We start from the raw sequence: 27,057 nt of genomic DNA on the forward strand, positions 1-27,057 counted from the left end.
ACTCCAATCACAAATACTCGTACACAGCTGAGGTGATTTTCCAAATAAGTTAGAACATAATCAAACACAATCATGTGTCGGCCAAAATGACCGTCAGGAAACCTCATAACCAACTAATGTTTTGTGCATGTCTAGTATCCCATAATGTTTCGTGATAAATTTCATTCTGAATATAATGTGAAATAGTCTTGACAAAATCGTTTGGTTATTAAAGATTTCCTATGATAAACGAAGTCCTTCACAAATATTACGTCGTCAGGTATTTGTATTACACAGTGACTTGTTCTTGATGTGTGGACGAGTATTAACATTGTAAAAGAATACGCTTTTTATTGGAAACAAAATAAACAAAACCATTTCAATAAGTTACTTCTTTTCCATTCCATTCCGACTATATCATAAGCATGTGTTAATGAATCATACTCATGAATCAGGTTAGAGCGTATCCACCACAAAACATGCAAATGCAAGTCAGGTATTTGCAAGTCAAAGACATATATGTACAGTTACCACATTGAAATAACACAACTTTATACGAAGCTTCTGAAGTAAACTTAGGGAAGAGCTGGTTTCGTGTTTTAGAGGAAGACACTAGAATATACATGTATGTATTTACATAGACTTATCAGGCTGATTATAACTAGATTTGATTGAGAAATTATATTCAATTAGACGTGCTTTTCTTAGAATTGATGCGTAGATCTTCCATGAACTGCTATTTTAGCGTCTTCGGGATTTATAACATGGTGCCCCGATTTTGATTTCAGTAGGGGGCACGGGTGGCCCAGTCGTCTTGGGCGCTGCGATTCGCTGTGCATAGTTACGTCCCTTGGGCACGCCAGAAACCTATGATTGTGGGCTCGTAACACGGTTCGTCGTTAGGTAATGGTAAACGTCCGACACATGCATCACTTCGGGCTTTCCTCCCACATTAAGCTGACACGCTGTGATATAACTGGAATACTGTTAAATAGGCAATTACCTAAAGCAATTCCCCGAGAGTTGTTGCCTTTGTGTTTTCCCCCGTGAGTACCCGGATGATATAGCAGAGATCTAGACTAGTGCGCGACCTGTGCTGCGCCATTCGTTAGCGCAGTTGTCACTTTTATTGACAGTATAAGGGCGTATGGTCACATTTATCAACAAAATGAAATACAGTTTTGGAAATAATGAGGAAATGTAGGTATCTTTGTGGGTAGCATCATTAATGGTGACGGTGTTTTGATAAGTCACTTGCTTGGTAATTGTGTGATTTTCGTTTACACTTTTTTGACTTGCAACACAAAGAAAATATTTCACCTGCCCATTGCTTATTTTATGGTGTTTATATTTTTACAGTCAAAACGTGCAAAAGTTTCACTTAGGAAATTTATTAAACGCCTAAATATTCAGTTATTTCACAAATTGACTGAAAAATATGCCCATTTGTATTATGATGATGACGAATTCCAAACATTTTTATGTTTAATATCATCACCAAGTGACTGAAAATGTAAGGATATTAAAAGTACATTTCTATATTGTTTGGATTCTAATCCTAGCATGATTAATCTATTGTGATGTTTTTAAGCCCTTTTGTCCGTCTTCGTCATTTTTAGTCAATCTGTTAAATAAATGAACAGATTTTGCAGTCAATCGCCTGAAATATTTAGACATTCTATAGATTGCCTGAGTGAATCATATGTTACACATTGACTGTAACATATACACGCATACAAAGGAAAAGACTTGTGAAAACAACGTCTATCGCGCATCGAAGAACTTCCCAACCAAGACGTAGAGGAACAAGAATGATTATGTTCAATGCTACAGCAAATGAATGAAAACAAAATGCAAATATCATAATTACAACCTACCAAAGTTATATGTATATTGTTTTGTTCGAGGAATGCAACCGTAAATATTCACATAAAGGAACAATATTCCACATATCTGCAGCTGTACAAAGACATTTATTGGATGTCACGTGTCTCTGTAACAATCAAATATTTCAAAATATATTTATCGTTTCGGGATATTATAACCCGTGTTTGGTTTCTCAACTGTATCTAATATCAGTGCTGTACGGAAAGGGATGTATGTGATTACAATGTATTGTATGGAAAGACATATATGCAATAACAATGTGTTATACGGAGAGGAATGTATGTAATAACACTGTGCTGTATGGAAAGGAACGTATGTGATAGCACTGTGCTGTACGGAATGACGTGTAGGTAATAACACTGTGCTGTATGGAATGGCATTCATGAAATAACACTGTGCTGTATGGAATGGTATGTATGCAATAACACTGTGCTGTGTGGAATGGCATGTATGTAATAACACTGTTCTTTACGGAATGGCATGAATGTAATAACACTGTGGTGTATGGAAAGGCATGTAGGTAATAACACTGTCCTGTATGGAAATGCATGTAGGTAATAACACTGTGCTGTTTGGAAAGGCATGCATGTGATAACACATTTATCTATGAAGCGGTTTGACTATATTATCATTGTGGTGTATGGAAAGACATGCAGGTAATAACACTGTGCTGTATGGCATGGCATGTTTGTAATAACACTGTCCGATATGGAAAGGCATGTATGTAATAACACTGTGCTGTATGGAAACGCATGAAGGTAATAGCACGTGCTCTATGGAAAAGGTATGTGTGTAATAACACTGTGTTGTATGGAAAAGCATAGATGTAATAACACTATGCTGTATGCTGTATGGAAAGACGTGTATGTAATAACACTGTGCTGTATGGAATGGCATGGATGTATTAACACTGTGCTGTATAGAAAGGCATGCAGGTAATAACTCTGTGCTGTATGGAATGGCATGTATGTAATAACACTGTGCTGTATGGAAAAGCATAGATGTAATAACACTGTGCTATATGGAAATACGTGTATGTAATAACACTGTGGTGTACATGATAAAACCTCTTCAACAAGCCTGGCATGCATTGAGAACACGTCTCCCAAAGTAACATTATGTGTGGACATGCCGGGGCTCAATTGTATGTGTACATGTGTTGATATTTTTCTTTCACAAGGCTTCTCAGATACTGGCGTATTTTCTCATATGAGGATTGAGGCATGAAGCTCGTCGTTTCTATAAGGAGACGGTTATTTTTACTACAAACACGGTTTCGCCAAGTCAAGGCTGTTCGAAAGTCATGGAATACTGGATATCCTGTAAGAATGATATGCGTTTCATGGACAATACTCCTTGGATTTAGAAACAGTGCAGGTGAGCGTGGACATTCGTGCACCAATTCATGGCGTATCTCATGAGATTTTATATATAGGACAGGTTTTAAAAGGAAAAACTTGAACCTAAGATGCGTTTTTATGACAAACACATATGAGGTGTTGAGATAGAGAAGAGATCGGATTGGGAAACTAGCTCGTGAATTTGGCTGCCAATGTTCATTGTTTGATCAGCTGGATATCGACCTGGTATTGCTCATTTATGATCACCAAGGGTTCTGTGGCAGGCTTATCCGATGTTTTCTTTGTTTCATCGAAAACATGAACAACATGGTCTTAAAACATGTCACTACAATGTTTCAACGAAAACTAGAACAACATGGTCTTAAAACATGTCACTACAATGTTTCAACGAAAACTAGAACAACATAGTCTTAAAACATGTTACTACAATGTTTCAGTGAGTGAGTGAGTGAGTGAGTTGGGTTTAACGCCGCGTTTAATATTATTCCAGTTGTATCACTGCGTGTCAGCTTAATGTGGGAGGAAAGCCCGAAGTGATGCAGGTCTCAGACGTTTACCACTTCGGTGAAACCCACGAACGGTATGCTGCTGACAAACCTAGAAACATAATTGGGGTGAACCGGGATTCGAACCCACAATAATAGGTTTCTGGCGTGTCCAGGGGACGCAACACTGCACAGCGAATCGCGGCCCCCTAAAATGTTTCAACGAAAACTAGAACAACATGACCTTAAGACATGTAACTGCAATGTTTCAACGAAAACTAGAACAAAATGGTCTGAAAACATGCTACTACAATGTTTCAACGAAAACTAGAACAACATGGTCTGAAAACCTTCAAACCTTTTATTGATAGCAGACTTTCCTCCATCCATCCGAATTGAGCGTGCTGTTTTTTCAAACTGACCTGAGTCACCTGGACTCAGCTATCCTTGGCGACATCAAACCAGTTTATTTATTTATCTAATGCGTTTCTAAACAGTCGACAGCTCCTTTGTTTCATTGCGTTAACATCATGCACAGTATTATTACACACATGCCTGTCTGAGTCACGACTCGGATTGTAGTAAGCACGTTCCTGCTGGGATACGCATTCCTGCCCCTTGTTCTCACTTAACCCTCATGGTGCCCGCCCGTCATTACCGCCCCTTGTTCTCACTTAACCCCCATGGTGCCTGGCCGTCATTACCGCCTCTTGTTCTCACTTAACCCTCATGGTGCCTGGCCGTCATTACTGCCCCTTGTTCTCACTTAACCCTCATGTTGCCTGGCCGTCACCTGGCTGTGTAAACCGCTCAGTACCGCACTGTGATGACGTCGCGGTTTCAAAAACGTATACGTTGCATAAAAAGTGTTCCAATGTTCTTATGTCTTCACACAGCGTAACCAAATTTTATAACATTCAACTCGAGTTGATTGTCTTTCCAACAGCATCTACAGTAAAAACTCCAAGGATCAATGTACTGCCGAGCCATCGATAGAAGTGCTGGTATTGTCAGTTTCCTACGTTTTTTCATTAATCGCGATATGGAAGCACCCGAATGAAATTGTCCGTGTTTTTGACGTCAAAACAAAATTGACGGAAGTAGTCGTGATTAGTTCATACGCAGACAGTTTCAATGATTATGTTACAATACGAATGGCAGTTTGGAATATATAATATATATAATGTTCATTATATAATTGTAAAATGTTATTAATTACGTTTACATTTGTTATTGCAAATAGTTTATTTCAAAATACTGACTTATGTTATTTCTTTATTAAATAAAAGAATGTCACAAATTACGTCATAGGGTAGAGTGACGTATTTGTAAACTTTGTGCTGCAGGGTCCCGATCCACAAAGCGATCGTAGCGCAGCGACAGTCATAAGTTTATGTTAAAGTATGGGAGTTGCAATCATCTCAGCACCTGAAGTCGAAAGGTAGACCGTTGTATGGTATTCATATAATAAATGTCAACTTTTAATGCGTTTGAAGTATTATTCTGTTAAACTCAATTGGGTGATGCTGTTCATAGCGTAGATCTCTGCCGCCTATTAACACACGACGATGGCTTTATGAAAAATAGTACACGGCAAGTAATGAATAAAACACCAAACTCGGACCCGTGTAATACCAATTTTATGAAACTCGTTTCATAGTTTCATAGCTTCATAGACGAATTTTCGCTCTTCAGATACCAGAACAATTTACTCATTTCATAAAACTGGCATTACAAGGGAGCTCTTTAAGTATTCTATATAGTATGAATGTATCACGCCACAAGCGAATATGTATTTGTCAGGTTACAAACGAATATGTATGTGTCATGTCACAAACTGATATGAATGTGTCACTTCACAAAAAAAAGAATATGTATGTGTCACAAACGAATATGTACGTCACGTCACAAACGAATATGTATGTGTCACGTCACAAACGAATATGTATGTGTCACAAACGAATATGTATATGTCACGTCACAAACGAATATGTATGTGTCACGTTACAAACGAATATTCATGTGTCACGTCACAAACGAATATGTATGTGTCACGTTACAAACGAATATGAATGTCACGTCACAAACGAATATGTATGTGTCATGTCACAAACGATTATGTATGTCACATCACAAACGAATATGAATGTCACGTCACAAACGAATATGTATGTGTCACGTCACAAACTGATAGGAATGTGTCACGTCACAAACTGATAGGAATGTCACGTCACAAACGAATATGTATGTGTCACGTCACAAACTGATAGGAATGTGTCACTTCACAAACTGATAGGAATGTGTCACGTTACAAACGAATATGTATGTGTCACGTCACAAACTGAAAGGAATGTGTCACGTCACAAACTGATAGAAATGTGTCACGTCACAAACGAATATGAATTTGTCACGGTCACAAACGAATATATATGTGTCACGTCACAAACGAATATGTATGTGTCACTTCACAAACAAAAATGAATATGTCACGTCACAAAATAATATGAATGTGTCACGTCACAAACGAATATGTAAGTCACGTCACAAACGAATATGAATTTGTCACGTCACAAACGAATATGTATGTGTCAACAATGCCAGTGCTCACGTGAAATCATTATTAAAGATAAATGTATTCCAATTAACAAGCTTATTGTGAATTCTATTGCTAAAACATATTGATATTTTGATATGTATATACATGTGTATATATGTTCTAAAGCATGCTCCAAGTTGAACTATTTGTAATTTGTAGTAACTTCGCTCCTGTTTCTTTCACAGGTCTGATTGGAAAGTGGATGACAGAGGCGATCAACGCTTCTTCAGAAGACAATGAGTACGTTTTTGTCATCCCCACTAGATTGGAATGAGAACAGCATATCGGATTTATGACTTGGTGTCATTATTTAAAATATTCCGATCAGGGTTCCAACACGTTGATGTCAATCACGCAATCACGTACAATCGACAAAGTCAACTCTTTGGGATGAAAATAAATAATCAGCGCATGCGATTTCTGCCCAGTGGAACGGTTTTATCATAGATGAGTGAGCAATGTCAATTATAGTGAGTATGGTTTTACGCCGCTTTTAGCAATATTCCAGCAATATCATGGCGGGGGACACCAGAAATGTACTTCACACATTGTACCCATATGGTCGCGGGTGGTACAGTGACGTGGTGATAGTTTCGTGTGTGGCAGAGTGACGTGGATCTATTGTCGCAGGTGGCACAGTAACGTTAAATATTGTCACTGGAGACGACGTTGCAGTGGCACGGTGACATGGGCTATTGTCGGCATAGTGACATTGGAGCTATTGTCACGTGCAGCCTAGTCACGTGGGGCTATTGTCACGTGCTGCCCTGTCATATGGGGGTATTGAAACATTCTTTTTTTAAATTACAGCATTGACTTGTATTAGCAGCGATCAGTTCAAAACGTTCATTTGTTAACATTTCATAACATTCATTTAATGACATGACGTTTATAACATTTTTATATCACTGTTTATCAAATTCATGTTCACATGTATTTAGCAGTTCATGACTTACACACAGGGAGATGTGTAGTCAGTGATTTAGAAAGCTTGTAGCTTTTATGGAAATTATGAGAGTCGCCCTCAGAGAGACTTTCCTCGGCATTTACGGTAAATTATGTGCTACTTACAGAAATATAGAATTCTTTGACTTTGAAACGAACATAACATTCGATATGTAAGTCGATGTCATTTCAGTATATAGCACGTCATGTGGTGTACTTATTAAGTGTAGGTTACATACCTATATAGCAGACAGTAAATTCTAGTTGGCAACAGGTGTACAACAATGTTCACAAATAGTGAAACGAGCAGGCTCTATTTGCCATGCTTATTAACTAAGTGTGAAGCAAAATCCTTACAGCACATTAGTGGAAATTGTTCATGTTCAAAATAGAGACATATTAACAAGACAATTCATTTGCTAAATTTTTCAATTTGATCAAAGTCTTCAGAAAGTTTTCAAGTGACAATTTGTTTTTCTTAATACTTGATACATGTATATATTTTTTGTATGCCAGTATGATGTATTTTAAGTAAGTAATTTTACATGTTTTGTACAGTTTCTGTATCTGATAAAAACATCCTTCCACGATATATGGATATAAGTCAAGAATGGTATCCTATTTTTCACATACTGTTGGGAGAATTGCTGTAGTTATAGTCTTATCATAAAAATATCTGGAGCGCTACAAGTAAATCTATCAAAGTTGCATTTAAATGTTGATTATATAAAATAATGTGATTATTTCTATTAGTATCTTTCCAAGATTTTGGTATGATTTTTGAACCTGGTAATAGTCAATAATTGTGCCTTTAATTTGGTATTTTGTCTGAAGTTCATTGAAGGGCATTATATCACCTTCATTACAGATATCCTTAATAGTGTAAATTCCCTTTAAAAACAATTTCTTATAATGAAATCATTTTTTTTAAACTGATGGTTACCCCAAAGAGGTTCTGATAGTACTTCTTCATTGTTTGTGGAGTTAGTTTTGTGTCTTCTATACAATGTTCCACAAGCAGCCAAAACATCTATTCAGTAAGGGTTAGCTAAGTGGATACATTTTGTAATATTGGCCCCAAGTAGGAAATTGTTTTTCAGTGGAGAGATGCTAGGGTTATACACTTTTTGTTTTGAAGATGTTTTTGAGAACTGACAGTTTTAGAGAAATTTAAAATTCCTCACCTCTATAATTCTCAGTCCGCCTTCGTCACATTTTCTTATTGAAGTTGTTCGTTTTATTTTGTCCCCTTTGTCATTCCAGATGAATCTGTACAATATGTTGTTTAGTTCATCAATAAATTCACTTTTACTCTATATATCCATATTCTAAGATCCTTCCAGAAAAAATGAAAAACTCTACAGGGAATCTATCAATACCTGGGCTTTTGTTATTTTTCATAGATTTTACGGCCTTTGTTATTTCATTCATGTTAATCAGGTCTTCTAAATAATCAAACTGTGATTGAATAATTTTTGGTGTGTTAAGTTTGTGTAATAAATGTTTGGATTCCTTAGTTATTTCTTCACTTGAAGAGCAAAGTTTCTCATAAAAATGTCTTTGTCCAGTTAAGATGGATTGTCTATCGGTTATTGAATCCCCTTTTTCAGATATAATACTGTTAATTAGTTTACTGGTATAGTTCCTGTTTTCAAGATGACAAAAATATTTTGATGGTTTCTCTCCCTACTCGTACCACTGGATTCTGTTTCTTATTTGAAATCCCTTTGATTCTTCTTTTAATGTTTCTAAGATAAGAAGGTATCACTGATTTTTAATTTTAAGTTTTGGTGTTCAGTTTTTATGGTTCATCTTTGGAACATTTACTGTTTGAACATTTTAGCTTTGTTTCTTCTAGTGTATCGTTCACTATTTGGATATATTGATTGTTAAACAATACAGAAGTATTTAACTTCTGGTAGTCCCTACCTTTTTCTTTTGCTAATTGTATTTGAAAAAGTCAATGTTATTGCAAAGTGATTGGATTTGCATCCGGGGGTCATTGTAGAATCAATAGTTATATTTGCAATGTTTTGTGAGACCAAAAAGAAGTCCAGCTTGTTGTTTTGGCTTTTTCTTTCACCATGTGTATTTTTTTGCATCTATATTTTTCTCTCTCCAAATATCAATTAGATCAAAGCTTCTTTTTTTTTTCATGTACTTACTTTATTGCTTTGGGATTGTTGATATGTTTATAATTTTCCAAATCGACATATGGATTGAGTACCAAGTTCCGTCACAGGGCAATGCAAAAAGGACAAAGTCTTCACGACGAAGAATTTCATTCGTCAACCAAATTCAATGATAAGGGTGTGACTTGAGCACCGAAACTGACTTAAAGCGATGCGATATAAGCATTACTATTTTACACAAGATCAATACATTTCATAAGTAACATATTAACCATAATATTGAAATCCAATTGAAATGTGAATATTTTATTGCACCTTGCTTTATTGTCAATATCAACTCATCTCTGACTAATACTAATAGAAATAGAACTGATATGTCAAGCACCACACAAATACAGAATCAGATACACGAAGTACAGGTACACAGCAACTAATGTATCCAGGTGAGCTACCTATTTTAACACTGATATACTATTTGAATAGTAGTGGTGATATTTATATATGTATTTTCTCATCCATTCATAAATGAAATGCAAAGTTTATTTTCACATTATTTGTATGGAAAGGGTCACTGTATGACTTGTAATATTTCAGGTATCCATTGAGCAGTGTCATTGGAAGTTCTCCCTCTGTCTGGAAGCCAAGGTTGGATGATGCAACTCCGTGGATTGAGGTGAATATTATCGTTAGCATTATGTTGTCACTCGAGAACTTCATCGAAAAGATCACTTACAATGTATCTTAGTTGGTGTAGTGTCTACACAAAACATGTAGCACTCAAATCTATTATATAAAAAAAAATACATATTAGCTTGACTCGTTATGCATGTTTGTCATTTATAGGAAAATACGCTTCAGGAAACTGTGGGAATCGCCGACACATGTAAATCTAATACACTTATTAAGTAACACCCCTCCGGGCAGCAGGGGTATATTGACCGCTGGAGTGTGATTGCCTGTGGGTGAAGAATAATGCCCGTCTGTCATTGCCAGTAAAGCAAAAGAGGCTCCAAGTGCAACTGGTTTCTTCTATTGTTCACAGTGATGTCAGTGACTTATCAATCTGTGAGGCCACTGTGCGTCAACCGCTATGTCCACAATAGTCTAGGTTCAGTACATGGAATTTAGTTTCCAACACTTTCCCTCCCAGAAAACATTTTCCCCAAACTTTCATAATTGAGTGATGCATGTGTAAAACTACCCACAACAACAACATTGTTTACGGAGCATGGTTTGATAACTGTAGGATACGAACATAGGTTCAATCAGAGTTACTGTGAAGTGTTCCATGTGATTCGAACACATGCAGAATATACAGATAAAAATTCAACTGGAATCATGCAATACAAATGATTCTATCATGACATTTATTATTCTGCATTTTGACTGTTCCGCCAGCGGTATCGAATCTACGCAGGAATTTGCTCCTGCTAATGATCGCGTCAATGGAGATGAAACTATTTCTTTGAAAGCAGTTTTCTGAAACCCGACCGGTAGTAAATTTGAAATACCGATTTTACTGAACAAATGTTGCGGAACAAAGTGTTCGAGATCCAGATTATTTATAGCAAATGTGGCAATATGTTTTCAGATGAGAAATCCGACGAAGAACGTCTTAGAGAGGGTGTGTTAAGTTCAGTTCCATTAACACAGTTTGACATTAAGTTAGCGCTCATGCTTAACGTCCTGTGACGTCATGTCTATCGCTTCATAACACGAGGTTGGTGTGAACAAGCTGCAAGGGTCGTTTTGAAAAAGTTTTAAACGGTATGTGTGGTAGATAGTTCTAGTGTCTCTTAGTGAAAACATTTTAGTATTATGGTGTTAATTATGTTTTGAGTAAACACAATCAAACATTTTCGGATTAAAGCTTACTGATCCCTTAAGTTGACCATTCAGCATATTGTAAATATTAGACTTAACCCATGCCACGTCACTTATCACCTCTGTATTACGAAATAATTCGAGATTATTACATATTAAATGTATCAACGATGTATTTTTGTTTTCGGCGGACAAAGAGTTTAGTAGGAAACACATATTTCGAGGCATTCAGTAAATTAAACTGTTTTCTCTTCAACAGGCTGGGATAGATACTTTCCTCTACTTTGCTATGGTCCAAATCTACCCCGACATCTCTACCTTCACGAAGAACATCTGGTTTCGGGACTCCAACAGGAACTGGATGGTGACATGGACGAAGAATGATGACGATGAGGCATCCATTGTGGGATTTTTTATTCCACATTGTCAAGTAAGTTTCATATTGTACATGTTGAATCGTTGCCAATCTTAACACAGTTTGCATTCATCCGTCTGAATGAGAAGAAAAATGTCCATCTCTTTTGGGGATATAGGTATTTTCACGATTACGGCTTGACAAAAAGTAAAGTTAGTTTCATAGTGTATGAAGTTGCTAGTTTTACCATCGGTAGTTTTAACATTGAAGAGACAATTGTCCATGCAGTTGGTGCTAACTAGGAGTGGGATTTTATAGAAAGTAATAATCTGCATATCTGTCATTTGTTGAAGTAAGTTAATTTCAACATACAAACATTTCTCGAGAACTGTGACATCGACCTGTGATCCCTAATCACCGTGCTGGCTACGTTTACATAACTGTACATCGTCCTGTAACACACCCATGTGTGATCCCTAGGGGCCGTGCTGGCGACGTTTACATAACTGTACATCGCCCTGTAACACAGCCATGTCTGATCCCTAGGGACCATGCTGGGGAGGTTTACATGACTGTAAATCGACCATTAACACATTCATGTGTGATCCCTAGGGATACTAATGGGAACGTTTACATCACTGTACATCGCCCTGTAACACACCCATGTGTGATCCCTAGGGACCGTGTTGAGAACGTTTACATAACTGTACATCGCCCTGTAACACAGCCATGTGTGATCCCTAGGGACCGTACTGGGGACGTTTAAAAACTGTACATCGCCCTGTAACACTTCATGTGTGATCCCTAGGGACCATGGTGGGGGCGTTTACATCACTGTATATCGTCCTCTATCACATCCATGTGTGATCCCTAGGGACCGTGCTGGAGACGTTTACATAACTGTACATCGCCCTGTAACACATCAATGTGTGATCCCTAGGGACCGTGCTGGGGACGTTTACATTACTGTACATCGCCCTGTCAAAATTTCATGTGAGATCCCTTGGGATACTGCTGGGAACGTTTACATAACTGTACATCGCCCTGGAACACATCCATGTGTGATCCCTAGGGACCGTGCTGGGAACGTTTACATAACTGTACATCGCCCTGGAACACATCCATGTGTGATCCTTAGGGACCGTGCTGGGAACGTTTACATAACTGTACATCGCCCTGGAACACATCCATGTGTGATCCTTAGGGACCGGGCTGGGGCCGTTTATATAACTGTGCATCGCCCTGTAACACATTCATGTGTGATCCCTAGGGACCGGGCTGGGGCCGTTTATATAACTGTACATCGCCCTGTAACACATTCATGTGTGATCCCTTGGGACCGTGCTGGGGACGTTTACATCACTGTACATCGCCCTGTAACACATTCATGTGTGATCCCTAGGGACCATGGTGGAGGCTTTTACATCACTGTACATCGTCCTGTAACACTTTCATGTGTGATCCCTAGGGACCGTGCTGGGAACGTTTACATAACTGTACATCGCCCTGTCACACATTCATGTGTGATCCCTAGGGACTGTACTGGGTATGTTTACATCACTGTACATCGACCTTTCACACAGTCATATGTGATCCCTAGGGACTGTACTGAGGATGGTTACATCACTGTACATCGACCTTTCAGATAGTCATGTGTGGTCCCTAGGGACTGTACTGGGGATGTTACATCACTGTACATCGACCTTTAACATAGTCATACATGTATGTGATCCCTAGGGACTGTACTGAGGATGGTTACATCACTGTACATCGACCTTTCACATAGTCATGTGTGGTCCCTAGGGACTGTACTGGGGATGTTACATCACTGTACATCGACCTGTAACATAGTCATGTGTGATCCCTAGGGACCGGGCTGGGGCTGTTTATATAACTGTACATCGCCCTGTCACAGGTAACCCTAGTTGTGGCCGTTTTCAACACACAGGTCGAAGTCAACCATCAGTAGTTAAGTTAACATCTGTCACAATTCACCTTGTTATACCGCGATGTTTTCTTTACAGATGCTGACAGTCCCAACAGACGCAATCAGAATCACAATGGACAAACACAGCAGTGTTGAAGTCGCACGCGTTTATGTGCGTGGTCTTCTGTAAATTCATTTCAATACAAGACCATCATTGTTAAAGAACAAGCTCAGCCCACACATCTTCAACTCTGTCACCAAGTGCCACGGCCCACACATCATCAACTCACCAACAGATACGGCCCACACATCTTCAACTCCGTCACCAACAGCCTCGGCCCACACATCTTCAACTCTCTCACCAACAGCCTAGGCCCACACATCTTCAACTCCGTCACCAACATCCTCGGCCCACACATCATCCACTCACCAACATCCTCGGCCCACACATCTTCAACTCTCTCATCAACAGCCTCGGCCCACACATCTTCATCTCCGTTACCAACAGCCTCGGCCCACACATCTTCAACTCTGTCAGCAACAGCATCAGCCCGCACATAATCAACTCCGTCACCAACATCCTCGGCCAACACATCTTCAACTCTCTCACCAACAGCCTCGGCCCACACATCTTCAACTCTCTCACCAACAGCCTCGGCCCACACATCATCAACTCACCAACAGCCTCGGCCCACACATCTTCAACTCTCTCACCAACAGCCTCGGCCCACACATCATCAACTTACCAACAGCCTCGGCCCACACATCTTCAACTCTCTCACCAACAGCCTCGGCCCACACATCATCAACTCTCTCACCAACAGCCTCGGCCCACACATCATCCACTCACCAACATCCTCGGCCCACACATCTTCAACTCTCTCACCAACAGCCTCGGCCCACACATCTTCAACTCTCTCACCAACAGCCTCGGCCCACACATCATCAACTCACCAACAGCCTCGGCCCACACATCTTCAACTCTCTCACCAACAGCCTCGGCCCACACATCATCAACTTACCAACAGCCTCGGCCCACACATCTTCAACTCGGTCACCAACATCCTCGGCCCACACATCATCAACTCACCAACAGCCTCGGCCCACACATCTTCAACTCTCTCACCAACAGCCCCGGCCCACACATCTTCAACTCCGTCACCAACAGCCTCGGCCCACACATCTTCAACTCACCAACAGCCTCGGCCCACACATCTTCAACTCTATCAGCAACATCCTCGGCCAACACATCTTCAACTCACCAACAGCCTCGGCCAACACATCTTCAACTCTATCAGGAATATCCTCGGCCCACACATAATCAACTCACCAACAGCCTCGGCCCAAACTTCTTCAACTCTATCACAAACAGCCTCGGCCCACACATAATCAACTCCGTCACCAACAGATTCGGCCCACACATCTTCAACTCGGTCACCAACAGCCTCGGCCAACACATCATCAACTCTGTCACCAACAGCCTCGGCCCACACATCTTCAACTCCGTCACCAGCAGCCTCGGCCCACACATCATTAACTCTATCGCCAACATCCTCGGTCCACACATCTTCAACTGTCACCAACAGCCTCGGCCCACACATAATCAACTCCGTCACCAACATCCTCGGCCCACACATCTTCAACTCTGTCACCAACAGCATCGGCCAACACATCTTCAACTCTATCGCCAACAGCCTCGGCCCACACATCATCAACTCACCAACAGCCTCGGCCCACACATCGTCAACTCTGTCACCAGCAGCCTCGGCCCACACATGTTCAACTCTGTCACCAACAGCCTCGGCCCACACATCTTCAACTCTGTCACCAACAGCCTCGGCCCACACATCTTCAACTCTGTCACAAACAGCCTCGGCCCACACATCTTCAACTCTCCCACAAACAGCCTCGACCCACACATCTTCAACTGTCACCAGCAGCCTCGGCCCACACATCATTAACTCACCAACAGCCTCGGCCCACACATCTTCAACTCCGTGACCAGCAGCCTCGGCCCACAAATCTTCAACTCTATCACCAACAGCCTCGGCCCACACATCTTCAACTCTATCAGCAACAGCCTCGGCCCACACATCTTCAACTCCCTCACCAACAGCCTCGGCCCACACATCATCAACTCACCAACAGCCTCGGCCCACACATCATCAACTCTCCAACAGCCTCGGCCCAAACATCTTCATTTGTCACCGAGACCGTTTCCGTGACCAAGCCGTAAAAAGATGGTTCTTGTTGTTACCCTGCCTTGCACTTGGCATGAAGGGACTATCACAAGGACTGAGGGGGTATTTATGTTAAACTGAGGCATTGTATTTCAGTGGTATCCGGACTGGTACACGTAGCCACACACACACACACACACACACACACACACACACACACACACACACACACACACACACACACGTGCATGCGCGTCGTTACATAGGTTATACCCCGTTAAACCACATTGCATCCCACCTCACTTCATCTGTCACCAACAGCCTCGGCCAACACATCATGCATATTGATTTGTACTCTGCCCGACGTCTGTTCTACAAAATTGGTTTGGATGATCCTTGCACAGTCAGGCTGGTGAGGCTTATCATCAGCTCAGGGCACTTGGTCCCTCTACACGAAGCCCAGACAGGGAATGGGACTTCTCCCAGGAAGCGCTGCCTAGTCAAACCCACCCAGAACTTTTCGGAAAATGTGAAGACTCCCCAACACTGCAGACTTCTGCATTACCAGGATTGTCAGAAGGGCTGTATTCCTGGTAGCAAACCCGGATACTCTCCCAATTTCAGTCAACAGGTACCAAATCTAAGACACCGAGAACAATGGAGAATCGGACAACTTGGTACTTTGGGTGCAAGCGTGACATTTCGAAAGCGAGGTGGGCATATTTGCCATGTTTTTCTTGTATCTTGGCAATCACACTAGTGTCAAAAGGGATAGAAAATTCAATGAGATAAATGATTTCATTGGATTTATCACACGATCTGGTTTATTGCCCTGTAAACGGGCCTATCTGAAAGAATTCTGTATTGATCATTTTCCATGACGCCCTCTACATATTCCGTGTCGTACCACGGATGGACCTCTGTGTCAAAACCACAAGCTTGGCGAAGACGGTAATACAATGATCGAGCCACTCCATCATATCGTTTAAGACACTGTGTTTGTGCCAAGGCTGGGCGTCCACTGACAATGTGTTTGACAGTCTCGTTAAATTCATTACATAATCTACCGTAACATGTCATATTAACATTCTGATGCAAAATCACACATGGACGATTTCGAGTGGGAAATGACTGGTCCTTAACAGCAAGCAGAAAGCCTTCTGTTTCACCTTTCAGGCCAGTCGACTTCATCCAAGCGAAGGACTCTGCATGGTTGCTAATCACAAACTGCACATAAACTCGATGCAATGGTCGTTCAGATAACATCTCCTTAAAACACTGAGTCTTGGCCGATTTGATATGGCACTTCGCTTGGTTGACACTCATTTCTGCACCATCCAGCAGTACAGAACCATCAACAAAATCAACACTGACATTGATATTATGTCCCACATCCTTTCATCATCATCTTCTTCTACTTCTTCTTCGTGTGCAACTCGTCTGTCTAAAACAGCAATGCATTCAAACATTTATACATATGGCAGAAGCCTTACTGATTTAGCGTTAAATATAAACTCACTCACTCACTCCCTCAAACATGCATCAACCACTGCTTACTCCGTAGATCGACATTCAAGTCGGTAATCTGCAATACTGGCGAAACGTTTGGTTTAGTGATGAACCACGTGCACGTGTTTTGCTTCGGCGTTGTGATGGAAGAACGACGTTTAAATGGTTTATGCATTAGACGTTTCTCCTAACTTTCTCCTAACCATTTTTGAAGGCATGTTTTAAGATCGCTCTGAACATGACGTGTATTTTCCATCACGAAGTGATATCATTCAACCTGAAGTGCGTAAAACCTTCTTTATAAGGTAGTCTGAGGTACAGGACAGTCTGTTGTAAAGTTGTCTTGCACTGGGCACGTATTATTGAAATATGATTATTGAAACGACGAAATCAGACTTGATGTCTGAGCGATGTCATTGCTTTGGAAATGGCTTTAGAATCCTCATTATGTTAGACCAAGGTACATGTAGTTATGGTATGGGGCCGTAGTAGGCATGTATTTCACCGAACCAGAGATACTGGAAACGTGATGGTAGGTAATGATTTCTGAGGAGTTCTAGAACTGTTAGTGAGGGCACTGCTTCTGTTTTTGCAAGTTCGTGCAAAACACATTTCTTATTTATATTTATAGAATACTAAACGAGCTCCCGTGTAGTACCAATTTTATGAAACGAGTGAATAATTCTGGTATCTGACGAGCGAAAGCGAGTCAGATACTACAACTATTCACGAGTTTCATAAAATTGGTACTACACGGGAGCGAGTTTAGTATTTTATTTATTACTCGTCATTCGTACCTACGTAAAAATCAGCTGATTGACTCCGTACGTCGCATCCCGAGTTCAAATCAGGTCATGCGTATGAATACAAAGTCATGTAAATAGTCATCGTCAAGTGCATCTATAATATCAAAATTTTAGCAATTCCAATGGAGAAAACACCCGAACGCTCTTTTTTTCCACAATAAATCTACTTTAATGAACTTCCTGCGAAACTTCGAAACTGCGGTAATGTTTCGAAAACAATAACAAAACAAGTTTATTCGTTCGTTGACAAGGCCAAGGTCACAACGTCACATGACCGCAGGCAGAGGGATTCCCCCGATGACAGTCTGTTTTCAAACTTTCTATCACTGGCGATTCATGTCTGATGACATGTCACTGCTATGGTTTAGAAAATTTACATTTGTCACAGAATTGGTGATTGTACCGGCAAAGATAGAGCTGAGTGTGCGAGACTGGCTAGCTGTCACATTGAAAGTTTAGGGATGGAGCAGAGACGGTCGACGGTTGGCAAGTCGGAACACAGAGCAGTGATTGTGAAGTGCAAGAATCACTAGGCCTGTCAATCAATGTACTGATGTGTTTGTGCTGCTCTTCAGAAATTTGTGAATAGTTATTGACACTCTGCACATTTCTATGGCCACTGATTTGCATTATCTGAGTAGGTGGAACATTTTTCTCAGAAAGAGTTTGGACCAGATACTTTCGGGCGGAATGATTCGTCAACCGTTTGGTAGATTCAAGTTTTGCATTCGCTGCCATGCGTTTCATTATGGACCCAAGCTTGTTGATGCCAACAGGTTGTCGCTTAAACCAAGGATGTGTCGGAGCGGGAGCAGTTTTAGAATTTGTTGCCAAGTAGAAAGGCGCGTCATGGCCACTGAAACCAGTTGGTCTAAGGTTAGCATAGCGCTTATACGCAAGGACGGGGCAGCGATTGTCACCTGTCGCCCAAGCTTTCGGCGTGACAGTCCGAACATCCCGGATGTTTACACCAGTGCGTGTTTTGGTTTGCCGCTCAGCAAACTGCAGGTATTCCATTCCATTTCCATCTTGATTCAACATCACGTCTCCCCAGTGCATATTTCTATGGGGAGTAACGCTACGCAGTCCAAAATGTGTCGTGTTGTGCCACCAAAGTGTATTCAAAATGGACTCGGGAGTTTCGAGACCTAATTCCCCGGATTTCCATAATGTGTCAATGTCGTTCTGACTTAATGACTGCGCACGCATAGGTAAGTTTCCGAGACCTTCTTGTTTTAGAATTTTTTGTTTGGTTTTCAGTACCTCCCTGACGTGTGTAAACTCTAAATCGTGCATAATTGATTTCCCGTAAAATTTTGTTTTGAGGTGCCTGTCTATACTGGCAATCACCCCCCTCAAACTTGTGGGCTCATAATCGGACCCGTCTCCCTTTTTGACGTTCATAAAGAATTTGCATAAAAGTTTACAAAGTTCATGGGCAGGAATGGCTTCTAGTTGTCTGAAGTCATTCTGCTCGTGCATGAATCTAGTGATGATTTTCATGTCATACGCGGTCTTCCTGGAAGTGTTGACATTCTGATTTGTTGCAATGAAATTCGCAATTTCGGAATCGTCACGGTAGGTTGGCGGAACAGGTATTTCATCCCCCTTTAGAGGCACGGGCACAATATAAAAAAAGTCATCTTTGAATAGATCATTAAGATCGAACAAACTGTTGTCATTATCAACAAAGGTGGGTGGGGGTAACATGGCCGAAACTGTCTCCGGAATTCGTTGCGTTGGATAGCGAGGTACCTGTTTCATGGAACCATCATCCAGTTTAACGTTGAACATGCTGTATGTCCCTAAAGGTTGAACAACCGATAGCACCCGTCCCTTCAGCTGACCATCAATTTTGACACAATCGTTTACTTTTATAGCTTCGGTTGCCATTGTGATAGGATTATTCACTTGACGATAGATTCATCGTCTGCTATATGTACTTTAATTTTCATGTCGTTTATTATTTCTAAGTAATGAATATTTTCTCATCCATATATTTAGAACATATTAATTTTTCGATTTCATGATAATTCATCTGAAGAAAAAGTATTTGTAGTCACGCCCTGGTGAGAATCGGTACATTTTGACAGTAGCCATTTTGTTTGGTCATGTGATGTATCATGTGGCCGGCCAAAAATAGTTCCGTGTGCACGTGATGTTATTAAACAATGTGTAATACCGCTGTATGTTTATTAAACGGGTGATCTCTTCACGGATGAGTAATAAATGTATTTATACGATTGTGTATTACAATAATATGTTTGTTTGGTTTTAATAGTGTATTTGTTGTGTCTGTGCAGCTAACGACTTATTGTCAATTGAAACGCCCACTTTCTGGATACTAGCTCATGCTTTAATTCAATTCTTGCTGGCTTAGCGGTCATATCACACTATTACGCTTAAACCCGCTTAGTTTGGAAACCCCAGTTTGCTGACGCTCATTCCGTATTAACCAGGTTTCATTGTATTTTTCCGAACACTTTCTCTATTTCTTCCGAAACGTATCAGAGTTAGATTTAAACCAAGACAAGAATCACCATCTTCAAGTTGTTGGGACATTAATGTGAACGTATTCGTAAACTTTAAATTATATAAATCAATTGTAATTTGAGCTTTGTAATCTTATTACTAAAGTTTGCATTTTGAATGTAGTCTTGCTATTGATATCTTGCTGTCTCTTTCTGTGATTTTCCATGAAATTGATATTGTTGTAATCATGAAAATCTTTTATCGTTACATTTCCATCCCACTTACGAAAGCGTATACCATAACAGAAAAAAACACACTTTTAGTAAATTGTGTAGCACATCATATGCTATTGAGATCAGAACAATATGTGGAACATGTTTTCCTAAAGTCAGTAATTCTACTGGAAATACTTTCTGATTTGGTGTTGTTTAATGTCCTTATGTTGTATGGTATTTTTCAAATAAAAAGATGTTCAACGTCATAAAAGTTGTTTATTCTCTATTCGTGTGCGTGTGTGTGCTTGTGCGCGTGTGTGCGTGTGTGCGTTCGTTCGTGCATGTGCGTGTGTGTGCGTGCGCGCGTGCGTGCGTGTATTCATTTAACGGATATATTGTTGAGTCGTATACGAAAAGTTGCGATACTCGCGGGGTTTCACATGAAATAATGCCAGAGTTTATTTCCATGGTCATACTTTAGGGGCGACATCAGGAGTTGTATCAGGGATCACATAAGAGGTCGTGCGAGAGGTTATTTCAAGGGTTGTACTTAGGGGCTTTATCAGGGGTTGCATCAGGGGTCACCCAAGAGGTCGTGCCAGAGGTCATTTCAAGGGTTGTACTTTATTGGCTGAGTGGTTATGTTTTTGTTGCCATGTGTTTGTAGATAACGAGTTATTGTCAATGTGAACACATGCTTATAAGAACCATTTTTTCATCATATATTTCCTTCTGTAATAATGACAATAGAAGAGATTGCTTCACTCCATTTCTAACTGGGGCTAATTGTCATGTCAAACTATTAACCCGTCAGCCATGGCAATATATAACCTAGGTACTTGTAAATGTCAGGTCTGAATACAATCAGTGTGTATCACATGCAATGACAATGTGTGACCTGGGCACTTGTAAATGTCGTTTGTGGATACAATCGGTGTGTATCAATGCCAGGACAATGTGTGACCTGGATACTTGTATATGTCGGGTCTGAATACAATCAGTGTGTGTCACATGTCATGGCAATATGTGACCTGGGCATGACGACATTGTGGACTGATCATGTTACTCCCTGTCATCACGGACGTCGTTGTTACGACATTGTGGACTGATCATGTTACTCCCTGGCATCAAGGACGTCGGTGTTACGACATTGTGGACTGATCATGTTACTCCCTGTCATCACGGATGTCGTTGTTACGACATTCTGGACTGATCATGTTACTCCCTGGCATCAAGGACGTCGGTGTTACGACATTGTGGACTGATCATGTTACTCCCTGGCATCAAGGACGTCGGTGTTACGACATTGTGGACTGATCATGTTACTCCCTGGCATCAAGGACGTCGGTGTTACGACATTGTGGACTGATCATGTTACTCCCTGGCATCAAGGACGTCGGTGTTACGACATTGTGGACTGATCATGTTACGCCCTGTCATCATGGACGTCGGTGTTACGACATTGTGGACTGATCATGTTACTCCCTGTCATCACGGACGTCGTTGTTACGACATTGTGGACCGATCATGTTACTCCCTGTCATCACGGACGTCGTTGTTACGACATTGTGGACTGATCATGTTACTCCCTGTCATCACGGACGTCGGTGTTACGACATTGTGGACTGATCATGTTACTCCCTGGCATCTAGGACGTCGTTGTTATGACATTGTGGACTGATCATGTTACTCCCTGGCATCACGGACGTCGGTGTTACGACATTGTGGACTGATCATGTTACTCCCTGGCATCTAGGACGTCGGTGTTACGACATTGTGGACTGATCATGTTACTCCCTGGCATCACGGACGTCGGTGTTACGACATTGTGGACTGATCATGTTACTCCCTGGCATCACGGACGTCGGTGTTACGACATTGTGGACTGATCATGTTACTCCCTGTCATCACGACGTCGGTGTTACGACATTGTGGACTGATCATGTTACTCCCTGTCATCACGGACGTCGGTGTTACGACATTGTGGACTGATCATGTTACTCCCTGTCATCACGACGTCGGTGCTACGACATTGTGGACTGATCATGTTACTCCCTGTCATCATGACGTCGGTGTTACGACATTGTGGACTGATCATGTTACTCCCTGTCATCACGGACGTCGGCGTTACGACATTGTGGATGGACGACATCGGCCATGTGTCATGTGGTAACTTGTGAAGTGAGGTGAAATGGGGTTAAACTACGCGTTCAAGATTATTGCACTCTCTCTTTCTTGGCGCAATTAAAGGGAAGTTACTCTTGTTGCATTGTTGAACCATTAAAGTGAGGTGAGGTGTAATTGCGTTTAACGTCGCGTCCATGATTATTGCCCTAATATAGCGATGTGCATGCACGTGTGTGTGTGTGTGTGTGTGTGTGTGTGTGTGTGTGTGTGTGTGTGTGTGTGGCTGCTTGTACTAGACCAGGCTGATGCCGATTTATAGTGCTAGCACACTGAGATACAATACCGCAGTTTAACATGAATACCCCACTCAGACAAAGTATACTGACTCCGAGCCGACCAGTCCTTGCTTTAACCCCTTAATGCCGGGCGCCAGACAGGGTAACAACAAGTACCATCTTTTAACGTCTTTTGGTATGACGCGGTCGGGGATCGAACACCTGACCTTCCGCTCTCCGGGCGGACGCTCTTCCACTAGACCGAGGCGGTCGAAGCATTAAAGTAAAGCTCATCATCACATACCACCATTAGAAAGGAAATTTACATGTTTAACTTTCCTGTATTCGATAAAGGCAAAATTAGTTGAGATATAGAAACTACTGACAATACAAGTTGTACACAGTAGGAGTACAGGGAATATGACTTCGCCTGTAGAGGTTCCAAGTAATATGAGTTTGTCTGCTGAGAATACAAGGAATATTAGTCATTTTACTGAGAATATTATTTAATCTGTTGCGAATACAAGGATTTTGAGTTAATCGATTTAAAGTACAAGAAAATTTAGTTAATCGATTTTAAATACAAGGAATTTAATTTAATCTATGGAGAATACAAGGAATAGTATTTAATCTATTGAGTATACAAGGAACAATATTTAATCTTCATGGAATACCAGGAATATCAGTCAATCAATTGAGAATACACGAATATTATATTATATATCGATAATACAAGGACATTGGGATTATCGTTTGAGAATACGGGGAATACCAGACAGTCCATTGAGACTACATGAATACGATTGAACCTTTGAAAATACAAGGAATATAATTAGTCTATTAACAACACAAGGAATACGGGTTCAATTATTGAGAATACAAGGAATATTAGTTAATATGTTGGGTATAAAGGGAATATGAGATCAACCATTGAATACAAAGAATGTTAAGTAATCTATACAGCATCAAAGGAATATTAGTTGATTTATAGCACAGTATAAAGGCTACAAAGAATATGAGCTAACAAATAGAGGATATACGAAATCTTGGTTAATCAATAAAAGATAGAAGGATTATGAGTTAATCTATTACGAATACAGGTAATGTTGGTTAATCCATTCAGTAAAAAGGTAAGTATGAGTTAATCTATTAAGTATAAAGGTAAGTATGAGTTAATCCATTGCGTATTAATGTAAGTATGAGTTATTCAGTTGAGGACAAAGGTAAGTATGAGTTAATCCAATGAGTATAAAGGTAAGTATGAGTTAATCAATTGAGTATAAAGGTAAGTATGAGTTAATCAATTGAGTATAAAGGTAAGTATGAGTTAATCCATTAAGTATAAAGGTAAGTATGAGTTAATCCATTAAGTATAAAGGTAAGTATGATTTAATCCATTAAGTATAAATGTACGTATGAGTTAATCCATTAAGTATTAATGTAAGTGTGAGTTAATCCAGTGAGTATAAAGGTAAGTATGAATTAATCAATTGAGTATATAGGTAAGTATGAGTTAATCGAGTGAGTATAAAGGCAAGTATGAGTTAATTCATTAAGTATAAATGTAAGTATGAGTTAATCCATTAAGTATAAAGGTAAGTGTGAGTTAATCCAGTGAGTATAAAGGTAAGTATGAGTTAATCAATTGAGTATATAGGTAATTAGTAGATGCAACTTGAGAAAAGGAGTAAAATGTAAAGACGCAGATGAGGGATGTCATCTGGTGTCTCCTTCAAAAGATTCGATTCATTGTCCAACACTGACAGAATAACAAATCACACCTATGTACCGTCCCTATGTCAGATCTGGGCCGTTCAGACAAAATATATCTTACATGTGTAAATTCACTTCTCGTTTGAATTCGCTGTTAACAGTAAACAAAATGCAGATGAAGTCCCAGCAACTTCAAGTCGACTTCTAAGTGGTGGTTATCTACTTGAAGACTTCATGGTGATATAAGCTTGTGAAACCTGTCCCAAGGCAGTTGGGGGCGTGGATGGCCCAGTCGTCTAAAGCGGCGCGATGCGCTATGCAGAGATCTATGATTGTGGGTTCGCCCCGATTATGTTTCTAGATTTGTCAGCACCATTTACGTGGTCGTGTGTTTCACTGAATAGGTAAACGTCTGAGACCTGCATCACTTCGGGCTTTCCTCCCACATTAAGCTGACACGCCGTGATACAACTGGAATACTGTTAAAAGCGGCGTTAAACCAAACTCACTCACTCACACCAAAGGCGGTTAGTTAGTGTGAAGTGAGGCGAGGTGGACTACTAATGGTAAAGTGTGATAGTGCCAGCCCACTGATATACCATGCGGCAGTTTAACATGAATACCCCACAGTATACTCCAAACTAACCATACCTTGTTTTAGCCCCTTATCATATCCGCATCAGGTTGGTATGAAGCTTGTCAACTCCGCCTTGCGTTGGTATGAAGCTTCTCAAGCCTTCAAGTTAATATGAAGTCTGTGGAGTCCGTCTCATGTTGGTATGAAGCTTGTCAAGTCCGCTCTCTTCAAGTTGGTATGAAGTTTGTCAAGTCCGCCTCAAGTTGTTATGAAAGATTATCGAGTCCACCCCTTTACTGGTATGAAGCTTGTCAAATCCCCCTTGTGCTGGTATCAAGTTCCTCAAGTCCGTCTCATGTTGGTATGAAGCTTGTCAAGTCCGTCTCAAGTTGGTATGAAGCTTGTCAAGTCCACCTCATGTTGCTATGATGCTTTTCAAGCCCGCTCTCTTCAAGTTGGTATGAAGCTTGTCTAGTCCGATCTCTACAAGTTGGAATGATGCTTGTGAAGTTCGCCTCATGGTGGTATAATGCTTGTCATGTCCGCCTCATGTTGGTACGAAGCTTGTCAAGTCGATTGTGAGAGGTGTTTTTAACAGTGCAGCAGCAGACGCAGCAGAATGACGCCGTCAGGATTGTGCCCAGAAACTCATATTCGTGTCATTCAGGTCACATTCAGATCTACATGTGCAATAACCCGTGATGTGGGTCTCTTTTGACGTTTGTCAACTCGTTAATTGTGCTAACATTCTCAATGGGATTGTGCTGGGATTCTACATATTGATCACAGGTTTCTGACATACCAAAGGAACACAATTTTTCACAGTGAATTGTGCCGCACAAGATGACTGGGCCTCCCATATCCATACTGATCTACAAGTGGGCTAAGTCCAATGTCCTGCTATCAGCTGTGGGGCTACTGACCAATCTGCCATTACCAATTGCTGGAAGCTGGTGATCAGTCGGAGCCGGGGCTCAATCTCCAGATACAGAGATCCCGTCACAGTTGCTGTCCCGGCGCTCACTGTCCACGCCTTGCTGCCATCATTGACCGCGACATGTTATTGCTAAAAACAACCATCACCACCAACACCGACCGTCACCACCGACCACCATCACCACAACCTGCCACACAACCTATTGGAAACGCACAACCTAGCTACCAGACACACACAAACACCTACCTGTCACACACCGACCACCATCACCACAACCTGCCACACAACCTATTAGATACGCACACCGAACCTACCAGACACACACACGCTACCAGATGCACACAAGCTACCAGGCACACACAACCTACCAGATAAACACAACCTACCAATTACACACAACCTACTAGATAAACACAACCTACCAGATACACACAACCTACCAGACACACACAACCTACCAGATACACACAACCTACCAATTACACACAAGCTACCAGGCACACACAACCTACCAGATAAACACAACCTACCAATTACACACAAGCTACCAGGCACACACAACCTACCAGATAAACACAACCTACCAATTACACACAAGCTACCAGACACACACAACCTACCAGATGCACACAACCTACCAGACACATACAACCTTCCATACATACACAACCCACCAGATATACACAACCTACGAGACACACACAAACTACTAGACACACTCAAGCTACTAGACACACAACCCTACCAGACACACA

At 40.9% G+C, this 27,057-nt stretch overlaps 1 protein-coding gene across 1 annotated transcript in view; it reads left to right on the top strand.

Annotated features, from left to right (window-relative positions):
• LOC124126700 overlaps nucleotides 1–14,203 on the top strand; it is a 48,707-nt gene extending 34,504 nt beyond the window's left edge. The window contains exons 4-5 of the mRNA XM_046490203.2: nucleotides 11,469–11,639; nucleotides 13,589–14,203. Of these exons, the coding sequence (XP_046346159.2) occupies nucleotides 11,469–11,639; nucleotides 13,589–13,681 (264 nt within the window). The 3' untranslated portion in view covers nucleotides 13,682–14,203. The remainder of the gene's footprint in view (nucleotides 1–11,468; nucleotides 11,640–13,588) is intronic.
• Nucleotides 14,204–27,057: the final 12,854 nt, after the last annotated feature.

This window comes from Haliotis rufescens, unplaced genomic scaffold (genome assembly GCF_023055435.1).
Source record: "Haliotis rufescens isolate VD_foot unplaced genomic scaffold, xgHalRufe1.0.p SCAF_13, whole genome shotgun sequence".
In the NCBI taxonomy this organism is placed as follows: domain Eukaryota; kingdom Metazoa; phylum Mollusca; class Gastropoda; order Lepetellida; family Haliotidae; genus Haliotis; species Haliotis rufescens.